Raw genomic sequence first — 12,642 nt, 5'->3', positions numbered from 1 at the left:
CAGATCAATTCTATCTATGAAAGGGAAAATAGAAGTATATGTCAGAATGAGGAAGTCAAAGAGAATAAGGAAACGCTGGATTACTTAATGCAAACAGATCACAGAGACAAACCCTTACTTAGCAGAAGGCAAAGCTGAGATTAGCATACACCAATCTGTGAGTAGAACCCTATCACATGGTTGGATGATTCTCCTTTAGAAGAGTAGAAAAGGAAAATGTTTGCCTTAACTATTTAAGCTAAGGATTTTCAAACAGGATGCAAAATTCCCGGGAATAATGGAGGACAGCAGAAGAGCACGTGCAGGCCAGTGAGATGGTGGCTCAGTGAGTAAAGATGTCTGCAGCCCAGCATGACAACCTGGGTCCTACATGGTCCTCGAGAACCACACTGATTCCCACAAGTTGAATTCTGCCTTTCACTCATGCAGTTTTTAAAATTATATTTGGTCAGTCTTAGGCTAGTACCCATAATCAGTCATGAAAGTGACTTAACTAGTAAGTGTGGTAGGAGTAGGGAGGAAGGGGACAATTAGGAAAATGGTAGTCAAGGAATAAAAAAGTCTGATTTCCAGAGGTACAGAGCCTTATGTCTAAAACACTTTCACAATATGCTGTCTCGCTTGACTAAATTGCAATTACTAAATTAAACTTACTTTTTTTTCATCCTTTGCTTGCCTCAAGTAGTTCCCACCCCAGAGTTCCTGGCTCTAAGCACTAGGGCATAGTATTTAACTTTCACCTCACCTTAGACACAGAGACTGACAGACCCCATTGACACCTGGGCTCTCCCACCCTGCTGGAGTCTAATTTGTTTTCCTGATTATTTTTTAAAGCTCCTCAGGTATTTCTAGAGACAATTAATGTCATGGCTACTGCACATGGCATGGTGCTGCACGCCTTTGACTTGGGAGGCCATCCTGACTTAGTGAGATCCAGGACAGACAGGGCTACAGAGAGACCCTCAAAATAAACAAAGAAAGAAAGAAGAGAGATGGCTCAGAGGTTAAGAGCACTGGCTGCTCTTCCAGAGGTCCTGAGTTCAATTCCCAGCAACCACATGGTGGCTCACAACCATCTGTAATGGGATCTGATGCCCTCTTCTGGTGTGTCTGAAGATAGTGAGTGTACTCATATACATAAAGTAAATAAACCTTTAAAAAAAAAAAAGAAAAAGAAAGAAAGAAAGAAAGAAGAGGAACTTTCATCTAGGTAATTCTACCTCTTAAGAGGCTGGGACGGACTTCAAGTTCTAATCCAACCTGAGGCACAGTGAGATCTTGTCTCAAGGAAATAAGTAAAAATAATAAACAAGATAAGAAAATGTTGAAAGAAAATGTAAACATTATTAATCAGATATTTAAAGATCCCTTAAATAACAAGACTTTGAAATACCAATATACATCAACATACTCAAATCCTCTAAATTATGTTCCAAGTTCTGTAAGTTATTGTAAGTTATAAAAAACTCAGGAGTTAAATGCTTCACTGTAGCCAAGGATTAAGAACACACAGAACCTGTCTACTAAATTAAAAGAATTGCAAACTAACAGCTCTCTGAGTCAAATGCAATTTACGATTTACTGGAAAAAAGTTTAGTCATATAGGTCTGATAATACTTCTTTGTATCAATACAGACTCTATCCTTACTCTATACAAAATGGAAAGGCACAGGAATGAGCTATCTTCTTTTCAAATCTTACACAAATATTTTTGTCCACTTCCCAATTTGTTGTCTTCTGCCTTCCCTGTTTGGTTTACTGGTAATACTATGAATTTCTCAAGCTTCTCCTGGATTTTTAACATTGAATATACAGTGAGTGCTAAATGAGACAATTTTTTGAGACAGTCTCTTGCCATATTACCCAAGCTAGCCTGGATCTCAAGGTTCTCTGCACGTGCACCTCCCCACCCAAGACACACAAACACATAAACAAACATCTACAGAAAAAGACACACAAACACATAAACAGACATCTACAGAAAAAGCTAATTTCTAAGTGTCTTTATAACTAATCTACTGCTGACTTTTTAACAGTCACCACAAAAACAGTAAGAACAATGAAGGACATGTGTGATACAAAATTATACATGTATAAATAATATTGATTATTTTAAAAACCGAGGCTAAACCAGTTCCAATTTAATATACAAACACAGGGCCCTGTATATGCCAGGCAAGTATTCTGCCAGTGAGTCAAACCTAGTCCACAAAAGCCAGAGGGGTCAGATTCCACTGTGAGCAGCCCTATGTAGGCACTGGGAATTGAACCCAGACCCTTTAGAGGGACAATAAATGCCTATGTCATCAATGTCACCTGTGTCACCCATGTCACTGTACCTTTTTTTTTTTTTTTTTTTTTTTTTGTTTTTTTTGTTCCTTGGGTGTTTTGGGTTTTTTTTTTTTTGGGGGGGGGGGGGCGGGATTTCTTTTTTGAACAATAGCTCTGCTAAGTAGGACAATTTAATAAAGTATCCCAATAATAGGATAATTACAAATTATTTTTACCAACATCACTATTCTAATTAGATAAAATATGAAACAACTTTACATTAATGTTTACATTTGCAAACAGCTAAAACATTATCACACTTCCTTCTCAGTAGCTTGAAAATATATCCTATTTTATTGATTGATTGATTGACTGACCTATTTGTTTTTTTATCATAACCCATTTTAGACAGTATTTCTACATAAAAATCTAAGCTGTGAGCTGCAGGCTCAGTAGTATAGAGCACTTACTGTTCTACTAAAGGGTCTGGGTTCCATTCCCAGCACCCACATAGGGCTACTCACAATGGAATCTGACCCCTCTGGCCTCTGCAGGCATCTGTACACATATGTGCACATATAATACACACACACACACACACATACATACACACATATATAGTACACACAAACATATATATATAGAGAGAGATGCAAACAATTTTTAAAAACAAAATACATCATCAAAAGAATACAAATTCCAGAAAAATTAGATAATCTGGGCTACTGTACTACTGGGCTCTTAACTACTGTATTAGGAAACAACTGCAGGAAGCAGGAGATTTACCACTGCATCCTTCTGGTCCAGGTTACTTACATAGCTGAGTAATACATTCAAGCTTAATTAAAGCTCTTTTTTTCCATCAAAATGTTTCTGTAAATTATAATTCTGCTCAAAAATACCCTCAAAAAATTTTAGTGATTTGGACAATTATCACAAGAACTAGCTATACCAAGGCTGGAAAGATGACTCAGTGGTTAAGAGCACTCACTGGCTGCTCTTCCAGACTTCCAGAACCCATACTGCAACTAAGAACCATTTGTAATCCCCGATCCAGGAGCTCAGACACCCTCTTCTGGCCTCTATGGGAACTGCATTCAAATAGCACACAAACATATATGCAGGCAAAACACCCATACAACATAAAATAAAAATAAATACATCTTTTTAAATAAGGAATAGTGATATGGAACATGAACTATATTAATACCCCACAGCTGACCAGGTCAACAGATACATCAGCATTCCAGAAGAGCCAACCCTTTCACTTCCAAGCACTGTGTGTAGCCTACAGCAGGTGTTCAATACCTGTCTGAATTAAGTGGCAACTAAAAGTGGAATTACTTCTGGCCTACACCTTCCTTTCTCATCATGACAAATACTATCTGGAGATGTGTACATCTATGTATTTAGAATACAGAGTCGTAACAGCAAGCCAAACCATTCTTCACTGAAACTGACTAAGTTGTTTCAGAGAGAGGAAGGAAAGAGTTGAAATATAATGAAAGGAGTAGTGAGATAATCTGTTCAGAGGAGCAATCATTTCTCACCTTTTCAGCTCACTGTATTATAATTCTGAAAGCAGGCTCTTCAAATCTTTGGGGAAGATCATTTAGAAAATAAACTATTAAAAATAGTGTATGAAATGAAAATCATTTAAAAATATAGAACGAACCTTATCAATTTTAATTTCATCAATATTATTAAGGCAGCTAATAACAAGTCAAAATTCAAAGTAAACTCCACTGATCAATGCACATAGAATTTGCTCAAAAGAAATATAATTTTCCTAAATGTATTCTTCCAAATCTAGTAATTTCAGTTAGTAACACAATCTATTAGAGCTATGTTGTGATTGGCAGACATTTCTAATTGAAGAAAACCAGTAGGTTTCTACTGAATAAAATGTCCTTAATGTAAGACCTTAGGAAAGGTCTTCAGTTCAGCCACAAATATTGTACAATGATCCTCAGAGCTCTTTTCAATTTCAAGTCCCAGAATTTTAGAGTAGGATTTGTCCTGGACTGTATTACTAACTGGCTGTTTTAAAAAAAAAAAAAAAAAAAAAATATATATATATATATATATATATATATATATGTATAACTCATGCTTATAGCTCCTGTATGAGACACCTGCAATTCAATTCCAGGCATACACACAGACAGTACATACACAGACACACATACTTCAAACAAGGGGAATTATTATAAATGAAGTATCTAAGCATTCTATCAAGATACAAAATACAAGATACCAACATACAATAACTGATTCACAGCAATACCACTAATTCACCCCACTGGATCATTTGATGGTAGTTATAATAATCCAATCATCTTTTACTTAGCTTCATGTGATCAAAAAAGTTCCGAAAGAAAAAAAAGACAGTTCCTTTCAGATAGGTGCTCTTATGACATCACACTAAGGCAGGGCTTTACTGACTTGTCCACTTTAACATTTTGACATATGCTCTTTAAAATGCCCAGTGACATCAAGTCATGATGTCAAGTTGTCAATAGAAAGGCAAGAGATTCTTTAACACTTTACACACAGAATCTGAAGTATCTCAGATTCTAGACTTTCTTGATCTTTGATTATTTGCATAGACATCAGCATGACTATTCCCTAATCTAAATCCCCATTTTGAACCATTATGCTTAGTAAAAGCAATCAGAATTGGAAGTATTTTGGACTGTTAAGATTACAGACTCTCACCAGGCAATGGTGTTTCATGCCTTTAGTCCTAGGACTCAGGAGAGAGAGGCAGGTGTATCTCTGAGTTCAAAGGCCAACGTGGTCTACAGGGTAAGTTTCCATTAGAATCAGGGTTACACAGAGAAACCCTGTCTCAAAAACAAAACAAAACAAAAGACAATTACAGAGCTCAATCCATAAAAGTGTCTTCCAGCTCAAAGTTCACAGGACAAACTGAACCCTAAAATAGATCTCTAAAAATCCCAGCCATGAGGGTAGGAATGCAGATCAATTTGTAGAGTGCTTGGCTAACATACATGACCAGCGCACATATCAACTGCATAATGCAAGAAGTTCAAGGTCATCATCAGCTACTCGAGACTGAAAGGCAGTCTGGTATACATGAGATCTTGTCTCAAAAACTAAAGAAATAGCTTTTTTCTTTAAATGTAAGGGAGCTAGAGATGGTTTAGTTGTAAAAGCTACTTCCAAAGGACTGGAAAGGTTCCAGGGCTACATCAGGCTGCTCACATCAGCCTCTAACTCCAGCTATGGAGAATCCAATGCCCTCTTCTGGCCTTCTCAGGTGTATGCACAAACAAAGAGACAAATATAAAAATTAAGTCCCTTTTTAAATTAAAATGCACTATGCTGGACCCTTGGCAAATGGATAAGACATATTAAGGGAAGTAACCCAGACCTAGAAAGACAAACGTCACATAATAATTCTATTTGTGGTTCCTACTTAGAAGTTTTCAGATGCGAGTATAACCTGGAGTAAATGTGGAAACCAGGAAATTAATTATAAATGGACCATAGGGCAGGGAAGAGCAACAGAGAGAGGAATAGCGAGGTACGAATAAGTGATCAGATGGGGGGAACGACTGTCGGTGAGACACTAATTAAGGAGGGAGAGGGAAGTAAATAGGAAGGAAAGAGGGAGGGGCTAAAAGTAAGGACTGCCTGAAAAGTCATAAGCATATTATTATCTAGCTAGCTAAAATTACATAAGAATATCTAAGTATGTATATACATATGCATATATAATTTAAATGAAATCCTCCCGTATGGGCTGACCATACTCCCCTGAGCTTTAGACAACAATTCTAACATCAGCCGTGAGAAGCCCTGATTTGTTGTTAATCCAGGCTGTCCGAGACAGAGAGCTCTTTCCTGATGTCTTTCAGAGGTGAAAGTTGCATCCTATGCTAGAGAAGTCGTGATCCTCAGACACTGCACCCAGAGGATCTGAGCTGGATCAGACTTGCCGCCTCCTTCCTGAAGTCTAGCCTTCTTATCAGAAGGCACCTCCAGAGCAAGGAAACAACCAACAGTCCTACCAGCTAGAGCACCGATGTCCCACAACAATGGCCAGCATGGCACAGTAACCCTAAGGGTGCGGTGGGACGCACACCAGGTAGTAACCAACAGCTCTCTAGTTACACTTAAGACCAGCTCAATGAGTGAGAAATAAGTCCTGGTAGTGGAAACCTCGCCAACACCTAGGGCTAGTGAAGTCATGGATCTTGGAAGAGAAACTTACAACCAGCTCTTTACTACACCAGCATAATCCCTAATTATAGCCTAAATATTTCTCCTCAGACCCATAGTAAGTGTTGTTCTCACTCTTCATCAAAGAAACTTCTATTTGCAACAGAAATTATTGCAGAAAACCACAACTGATCAAAATTCAGAGTTGTACAGGCCAATCCCAGCCAGCACACCTGCATCATAAACCCCCGCCCCTAACCCTTGGGGTCAGGGCAGAAGAGCCAAGGGAACAGGAAGTTTTCTGTGAACCCGTGTCTCCCAGAAACATCAGAGACTACACCCATGAAGTCTTATCAACACGTCTGCCTAAACAAGACCTGAACTATGAAAACACCAATGAACATGCTAACACAGGGGGCCTCAACCCTAAACAAAAAACTGCAGACAACTAAAGAATTCTAGACAGGGAGAAACAGTCTTCTACAGGAATAGTCCCCCTAACTGGTTATCCAATACAAAGCCTGAGGCCATATACATACAGTAACATTATACAGACTGAGCAGTTGTATTTATGTATTTAAGAATACATATATACATGTATGCATGTGTATGTATGTATATGTAACAAGTAAAGAAAAGAGGGCATAAATTTGAGAGACTAAGGGAGGTGCATGGGAGTTTAAAAGAGAAAAGGGAAGAGGGAAATTTGTGTAACTATAATTTTTAAAACTTATTATAAAAAATTAAATATTTCACCAATGAATTATACCACTGCCAGGCATGGTGGTACATGCCTCTAATGCCAGTACTGGGAGATGAGGTAGGAGGATTTCTACACTACTGAGCCGAATCTGGGCTACCTAGAAAAGCTAGGTTTCAACACTCTCCCACAAAAAAAACAAAAGTATTCTTACTTTCTAATTGTTTCTAAACAAAAAACCTTGTAGTTTAACAGGATGCTAATAACTACAGGGAAGGGTGAGAGATGGCTCAGCTATTAAGAGTTCTTGCTGCTCTTCCACAGGACCCAAGTTCAGCTCCCAGCACCCACTTCATGCAGCCCACAACCATCTATTGGACTTGATACCTGCTCATCAAGAGGGATCCATCCCATGTCTGGTACTAGAAACCTAACTACTCAGTGCTAGTGAAGTCATGGTTACGGGAGAAGAAACTGTAACTACTAATTTACTAAATCCCTAACAACAGTCTATTAACATTTGTCCTTATACCACAGGTTAAGTATAATCTTCACCCCTCATCAAGGAGACTTCTCTTTGCAACAACCGGAGATCACTACATAAAACCATAGCCCATCAAAATGCAGAGTTGTGGACTCTAGTCCCAATGAATACATCTACAAGACTGAAAAGGATAGCACCAATGGATATGCCAACTAGACAGAGAAAAGTCCACAAGGCCTCTAGCCTACACGAAGAACTATAGGCACCCGAGGACAGCCAGGAATTAGAGAGGTGGCCTTCCTCAGGGGCGAGCATAGCAATCAGCTGTCCAGCGCAATGGTCAGTCCGGAAGACACACACACAAGTAAGCCATAAGGACTGGACAGGTTATCTTTAGGGATATACACGTAGTATGTGCATATGTATTTATGCATGCAATAACAATGGGTGAAAAAAATAAGTCATGAATTTGAAGGAGATTGGGGAGGGATATATGGGAGGGGCTGGAGGGAGTAAAGGGAAGGGAGAAATGTAATTATATTATGATATCAAAAAAAGTTAAATACTAAAAGTCTTTGCTCGGAAGTACCTTCTATGATATATACACTAGGTATTCAAGAAATTAACGACATTCTATTGATGTGAAAGAACAGTCACACACAAAATGCTCCATCCCCAAGGATTCTCCTAAAGGCTGAAATGTACTGCTGCTATGCCTTCACATGCATAAAATGACAATAATACACACAACAGAGCAAGGGACATGTCTATGTTCAAAACACCCCAGAACTTTTTATAATACAGGATACTGTATTCCTAATCCATAGAACTACTGCTGACATAAATAACATTTAGGATTCCCTTCTATTCAAAGGCGCACTAGGTGTGGTGGCACACACCTGTAATTCCAGCACTCCTCGCTCAGAGGCAGCAGCAAGAAGATGATAGTAAGGTTTTAGGCCAGCCTGGACTTTAAAGCAAGACCCTGTGTCTCAAAAAAATAAAAAAAATAAATAAAAAATACAAATCAAAACATAACACATGACAGGAAACTGTACAAAACATAGAAATAAGAATTACTGATTCGGTAGCCCCTACTAAGGATCATAAGAATCTGTCTCATTCCTAATGATAGCCTGAAACTAAACAGAAAAAAAAGGAAAAACTCTGTAGAGTAAGCCACTTCTTTCAAAGTCAAGTCTCCAGCATTTCTAAGTTCATCAAGTTGCAACAGTAAGGTACTATAGAACCTTCAACCTAAATCTAAAGTTTGCATGCTAAGCTAAATGCGTTCTTGTAGTTGTCAACACTCTATACTCTGAACATAGGGCTTCAAAGACTTTAAAGTACTACAACTATTAAAACCTATTCAGTTTTCACAGCTAGAGCTCCCAAAAGCCCCCCCAAGCCTTGACCATGTACATAACTTCCCAGGACTGTGAACAAGACTCCTATGCTACTGCCCCATGAACACTGGCACTATGTTTCTTACCTTGTCCTTCTCATGTGGAAGCAGTGATACAGGAGGTAAACACGAGAGTGACTCACAGCCCTCTTTCCCTTCAGCACTGGCTGCCTTAGTGTTGAGGCGGTAGAGAGGTCCATCTTTGAGGAGTCGGCCATGACCAACGGCACGCTTGATGGCCAATCGTAGCTGCTGGTGAAACCCAGGGGCAGCACTACCTCCACAGGTGGCGGACACATCCTTCTGGCTTTTCAAAAAGCGTTCGATACTTTTCAAAGTTGAGCCACCAGACTCTGCCAAGCCCTCAAATGCCCGTTTGAGTAATTTATTCCAATCCACACTTTGCTTATTATCCAATTTTCCATGGTTCCGAGGTTTAGGAAGTGCTATTCGCCCAGGATTATCAGGATCTTTGTAGGAATTGAGACCTTTGTTTGAGACCTTTAAAATCGTCCCATCTTTAACACTCAGCTCCAGCTGCTCGAGAACAGTTCTGCGATCCAGGCCATGGGATGAGGACACGGCATTGCAGATCCTTTCCTCCGAAGGTCGCTGTTTCTGCTTCTTGACTTTTTTGATGGCCTCCAAAATCCACTCCGTGTACAGCGGGTTAGCGAGTTTTACCATGGTGAGGGATTCTGTCTATCCATAGAGTCGCTAGCCCTTATCCTGATGCTGAGTAAGTCTTACACCATGGAAAACAGGATTCTCGGAGGATGGGAACCAGTTAACCATAGCATACAAGATTTCTGGCCTGAGTCTTCCCTCCTTTCACAAAATAGAATTACAGCCTACTTTTACCTCAGAAATCAAAATGCCTGGTTTTTCTGACGTATCTTCAAAATCCTCACTATCACCACGCATTGGTGTCTACTCCACACACACCCCTGGGTTCCACACATCTCATTCCCGGCTTCGAGCAGACAGTGAGTATCTTAAGCCTGAGAAGAAATTAAAATAATGTCAGTTTTCTATAAGGCCTGCTCTGTGAGTAAGTTTTCAAATGAAATATCCTACTCATTTCTTAAAGCAATGTGTTTAAAAACACTCTCAAGAGTTTAAATACAGTACTATTAATACAAGCAACTGGAAACCATTGGAATAAAAACGGAAGGAGAAGCATCTGAGAAGTTAAAGTAAAATGAGGAACTAAAGATGTCTACAAACGACCTGAGCCGTACCTAACCGGAGGAGTGCTAGTTTGTCCTCCACAATCTGTGCTCACCAGTCTAGGCGGTCAACTCGTCCTCCACATTTTCCCCAAGAAACTATTCAGCACTCCAACAAGTATCTGGATTAGTAGGAAGAATCCTGCAATGAAAGCAAAAGGGAGTCATCTTTCAGAATTCCAGTGGACAGAAAACAGACAGTAGGGTCTGCAGAAAACCACTAACAGCAATCTCATCAGTTCCTATGCTAAAGAAAATAACCTGCTTCACACACCACAATAAGGATATTAATGCAAACAAAGACAGCTTAGTGTGAAAGTGCAGGAGGAATTTCATTCAAACTTTCACCAATACCCATATACTGAAGGAAATGACAACTGTCAAACTTATAAACAATCTACAGATAAACTAGAAATAAGAAAGTCCTAGAATCATTTGGATCAAATGCAGATACGTGTAAAAATGTACAATACAGAAAACAAGTAACTGCCTATGATCTGATAAAAATGTAAATTTGAGATTGCTATCTCAGAGTGAACATCAGTCAATAAAACAAAAACAAATATAATACTACCTCTGAACTTGTTCCTCCAAAACTAAGTGTAACTTTGAACTTCTCATGTTTTGGAGCGCGTGTACAATATAAACACAGCTAAAAGGGGCGGGGGCACCCCTTCAGCAACTATTCCCAACAGTGTGTAGGCAAAGGGGAGACCGATACATGAGGAAAGAAACTGTACTAGTAAGAAAGCAAGAGGGGGCAAAAAGCATTAGCACCTGGGGCCAAAATGTATTTCAAAATTAGCTAACTAAAAGAAGTACCCCCCCCAGGAGGGGTCCCTCATTTTAGTGGAGGTCTTACGAGAACAAACATCAGAATTATTATCCAAGGGAAGTATAGACATTAACTTTAAAGTAACGAGAACTAAGACCTAAGAAGCTGGGATCACCCTATGTGGCTGAGTTTTCAGGTGAAAAAGAATGAATGACAACCACACACTGTCTTTCCGGCCGGAAGTTTCCCCCATCTCCAAGTCTGCAGAAACCAACGCTCTGAAGATCTGAACCCTAACTCTCTGAAAGTCCACTCGCGGGCTAGAAAGAAAAGACCAGCCGGGCTCGCCAAGCCCTTCCCGCTCTCTCTCCCAACCCCAAACGCATCTGCGCGCGCCCTCAATTTAAAGCCCGAGGAACTTTAAAAAACTTGAAGCGGCAGAGCCCCGCAGTCTGCCAGAGGACCGCTTCGCCGGTCCCATTCTATGGAAACACAGCCCGAAGAGTAAGTTAACAATGAAATCACGTGGAGTTAGGAGCATCGTAAGCTCTAGCCCCAGCTCCTCCGAGCTCTTCGCTTCCAAGGGCTCCGCTCACAAGAGCAGCGAGGGGGGACACCGGCTGTGACGGAGCCTGACAGGTCGGGCAGATCCGGCCCAAAGTCGCGGAGCTCTTGACAGGCAAGCCCGCCGCCACCCGTCCCGGCTGGGGGCTGACAGCCCGACAGACACAACACCACACGTGCCGCCTGCTCCGGACCGCGGCACCCACCAGGCTGTCACCCCGCGCCGCTCAACCCCGCTCGGATCTCCGCGCACTCCGCACAGTCCGGAGTGCGCGCCCGCCCGGCGCCGGGAGCGGCGGGCGGGCGAGCGAGCGGGCGGGCGGGCGGACGGCGGGCGCGCCCCCGAGGGAGAGCGGGCGAGCCCGCACAGCAGCCCCAGGCTCCGCGGCCTGGCGGCTCGGCGCCGGGGAGCCCCGGCTCCCGGAGTGGGCCGCCGGCGGAGCGAGGGCGGCGGCAGCGGCGAAGGCGGCGGGCCCGTCGGCGCGAGCCGGGAGGGCGGGCGCGGGCCGGGCCGGGCCGCGGAGTCGGACGCGAGGGGGCGGCCGCGGCGCCCAGCCCGAGGCCTGGCGCAGAGCAGCGGGGAGGCGGCGCAGGCCGCGGCGGGGCCTGCAAGCCGCCCGCCGACCCCGCGAGGCGCCGAAGCAGACTCCGGGGCGGCCCAGTCTCGGGCTCGGCCGCTGGGAGCGACCGGGGGCGGCCCCTCGGCTCCTTACCTGGGGGGAAGACAGCCGGGATCCCGGGGGCCCGGGCCGGACCGCGGAGATGCCCCAAACTGACACGGCCGCCATCTTGGAGACAGTGAGCTCCGACTGGGGGGAGGGGAGGCCAAGCGGCGGAACAGCCGCGGGGGGAGGGGAGCGTCGCGAGGGAACGGCGGCCCGGGGAGGGAGCGGGAACAGCCTGCGCGGGCGGGAGGGAGGGCGGGGAGGAGCGGAGGCGCGCGGGGGGCGGGGCGGCCGGGAGCTGGAAGAGCCGGCTCGTCGCCGGGAAGGGCCGGAGGGCGGGGCCACGGGGGGCGGGGTGGAG

General features: G+C 42.9%; 1 protein-coding gene across 3 annotated transcripts in view; it reads right to left on the bottom strand.

Moving 5' to 3' along the window:
- Kat6a (lysine acetyltransferase 6A) overlaps positions 1 to 12,418 on the bottom strand; it is an 84,306-nt gene extending 71,888 nt beyond the window's left edge. For all 3 annotated transcript variants that reach the window (XM_021219568.2, XM_021219570.2, XM_029532146.1), the window contains exons 1-3: positions 12,330 to 12,418; positions 10,334 to 10,419; positions 9,136 to 10,049 (exon numbers count right to left, since the gene is read on the bottom strand). In XM_021219568.2, coding sequence (XP_021075227.1) covers positions 9,136 to 9,735 — 600 coding nt within the window. In that variant the 5' untranslated portion in view covers positions 9,736 to 10,049; positions 10,334 to 10,419; positions 12,330 to 12,418. The remainder of the gene's footprint in view (positions 1 to 9,135; positions 10,050 to 10,333; positions 10,420 to 12,329) is intronic.
- Positions 12,419 to 12,642: the final 224 nt, after the last annotated feature.

The sequence above is a fragment of the Mus pahari genome, chromosome 19 (assembly GCF_900095145.1).
Source record: "Mus pahari chromosome 19, PAHARI_EIJ_v1.1, whole genome shotgun sequence".
In the NCBI taxonomy this organism is placed as follows: domain Eukaryota; kingdom Metazoa; phylum Chordata; class Mammalia; order Rodentia; family Muridae; genus Mus; species Mus pahari.
The sequence above is the reverse complement of the archived record's forward strand: the minus strand, read 5'-3'. Positions and strand labels throughout refer to the sequence as shown.